This window comes from Myotis davidii, unplaced genomic scaffold (assembly GCF_000327345.1).
Source record: "Myotis davidii unplaced genomic scaffold, ASM32734v1 scaffold327, whole genome shotgun sequence".
Lineage (NCBI taxonomy): Eukaryota > Metazoa > Chordata > Mammalia > Chiroptera > Vespertilionidae > Myotis > Myotis davidii.
The window spans coordinates 4,972,770-4,975,159 of record NW_006298628.1 but is presented as its reverse complement, the minus strand read 5'-3'; the positions used below and the strand labels follow the sequence as shown (position 1 = coordinate 4,975,159).

Below are 2,390 nucleotides of genomic sequence, written 5' to 3'. Positions count from 1 at the left end.
CCGATCTTCGTCGTCATCCAAGTGCTTGGGAACTTTGTTCTCCACAGGCTCTGTGCTCTCCTGGAGGACAAGGGGCTCCTTACTCCCTCTGAGGTTGAAAGCCCCTCTTCCAGCCCCAAAATGGAGGCCTTCGGTGGGTACTGACCTGTCCATCCCCACTTTGCCTCTCCCCCGTCACAGTGCCTTTGGAGTCAGGCTTTTCTTCTCCCTTCTCTTCTTTTGCTGAAGAATTAGCAGCATCATTGGCTTCTGATTTCAACTCCACTTTGGAGTTTTCCTCTTCACTGTACTCCCCTTCTTCACCCTGAAAAAAGTTTCCCTGTCAGCTGTGGAGAAAGATCTCAAAGGTGCTTAAAAAAAATTGCTTTTTAAAAAATCCTCATCGAAGGATATGTTTTTCATTGATTCCAGAAAGGGAGGGGGGCCGGGGGGCGACAACATTGACGTGAAAAACATCAATCGGTTGCCTACTTACACGCTCCAACTGACCAGTGACCAAACCCCGCAACCTAGGTATGTGTCCTAACTGGAATCGAACCCACAACCTTTTTTGGTGTATGGGACAACACTCCAACCAGGGCTGAAAGGTGCACCCAGCCAGGGCTGAAAGGTGCATTTTAAAGTTTTCCATTCTTTAGGAAAACATTTTCTAACAAACTTCAAAATTAAAAGCAGCCCTAACCGGTTTGACTCAGTGGATAGAGCGTCGGCCTGCGGACTCAAGGGTCACAGGTTCAATTCCGGTCAAGGGCATGTACCTTGATTGCGGGCACATCCCCAGTAGGGAGTGTGCAGGAGGCAGCTGATCGATGTTTCTCTCTCATCGATGTTTCTAACTCTATCCCTCACCCTAACTCTATCCCTCTCCCTTCCTCTCTGTAAAAAAATCAATAAAATATATTTTTAAAAAATAGAGTTCTAGTGCCAAACTAACTCCCCTCTAAATCAATTGCTTCCCTAGCAGAATTCTCACTGCAGTGGTTTTAGCTCATTCTCCACTCCACATATTTCAGAGTAAGGGGTGGAGTTCCTCCTTGTTCTCAATGTCTCCCAGATCCAACTCCTCCAGCCTATTTTAAACTCCTGCTCCTCTGGGGGGCGCCTATCACCTGCCTATACCTCTATGCCTCTGCCTAGGCCTGTCCTGTCATTAACTTTAATACTTTAGCAATGAGTTCACAGTCTTCACCTCCACTTCAGGCAACCATTTCCATGGCCATACTCCAGACCAGTCTTACCTGTGTGGGCAAAACAAGGGGTTCAGTGGAAGTACCCTCGCCCTAGCTGGTTTGGCTCAGTGGATAGAGAGCTGGCCTACGTACGGAAGGTTCCCAGGTTTCACTCCAGTCCGAGCACATACAAGATTTAATCAATGAATGCATAAATAAGTGAAACAACAAACCAATGTTTCTCTCTCTCTCTCTCAAATAATAAATAAAAATTAAAGAAACAAACATGGGGTTAATCTTCATGACTTTGGGTTTGGCATGGATTCAGCAAAGGCTTCTTAGGTATGACACCAACAACACAAGCAACAAAAGAAAAACATGCTGAACGTCAAAACCCTGGTGTGTTCAGTGGTTAGAGCATTGGCCTGCAAAATGAAGGGTCACGGGTTTGAGTCCAGATCAAGGGCATGTACCTGGGTTAAAGGTTCAATCCCCAGCCCAGCCAGGGCGTGTGCAGGGGTCAACCAATCAATGTGTTTCTCTCACATCGACGTTTCTCTTTTTCTCTCTCCCTCCCTCTCTTCCACTCTCTCCAAAACCAATAAAAACAAATTTTTAAAAAAGGACAAAGTATCTGAAGAGCCCTTTCAACAAGAAAGTATGCAAACTGGCTGATATCCACAAGAAAAAATGCTCAACATCATTAGTCATCAGGAAAATGCAAACTGAAATGAAATATCATTTCACACCTCTAAGATGGCTGGAATAAAAAAATCAAGACAATAACAAGTGCTGTCTAGTATGTGGAGAAATTGGAATTCCCATACATTGCTTTTGGGAATGTAAACAGCTGCTTTGGAAAAAAGTTTGGCTGTTCCTAAAACAATTAAACAGAGTTACCAAATGACTCAGCAATTCCAATCATAGGTACATTCCCAAGAGAAATGAAAACATATTTCTGAACAAAAACTTGTATGCTAATGTTTATAGCAGCATTACTCATAAGAAAAAATTAGAAACAACCCAAATATCTATCAATGGATGAATGGGTAAACAAAATGTGACATATTCATACAACAAAGTATTATTCAACCAGAAAACACAGTGAAGTTACTAATACATGCTACAATTTCAAAACAAGCGAAGTGTAAGAAGCCAGTCACACCAGTCTACATGTTATATGATTCCATTCATATGAAAGACCAGAATAGGGTAGGGAAA

At 43.0% G+C, this 2,390-nt stretch overlaps 1 protein-coding gene across 1 annotated transcript in view; it reads right to left on the bottom strand.

Moving 5' to 3' along the window:
• CASC3 (cancer susceptibility candidate 3) overlaps positions 1-2,390 on the bottom strand; it is a 16,137-nt gene that overhangs the window by 9,042 nt on the left and 4,705 nt on the right. The window contains 2 exon segments of the mRNA XM_006774434.2: positions 1-60; positions 146-304. Coding sequence (XP_006774497.1) covers positions 1-60; positions 146-304 — 219 coding nt within the window.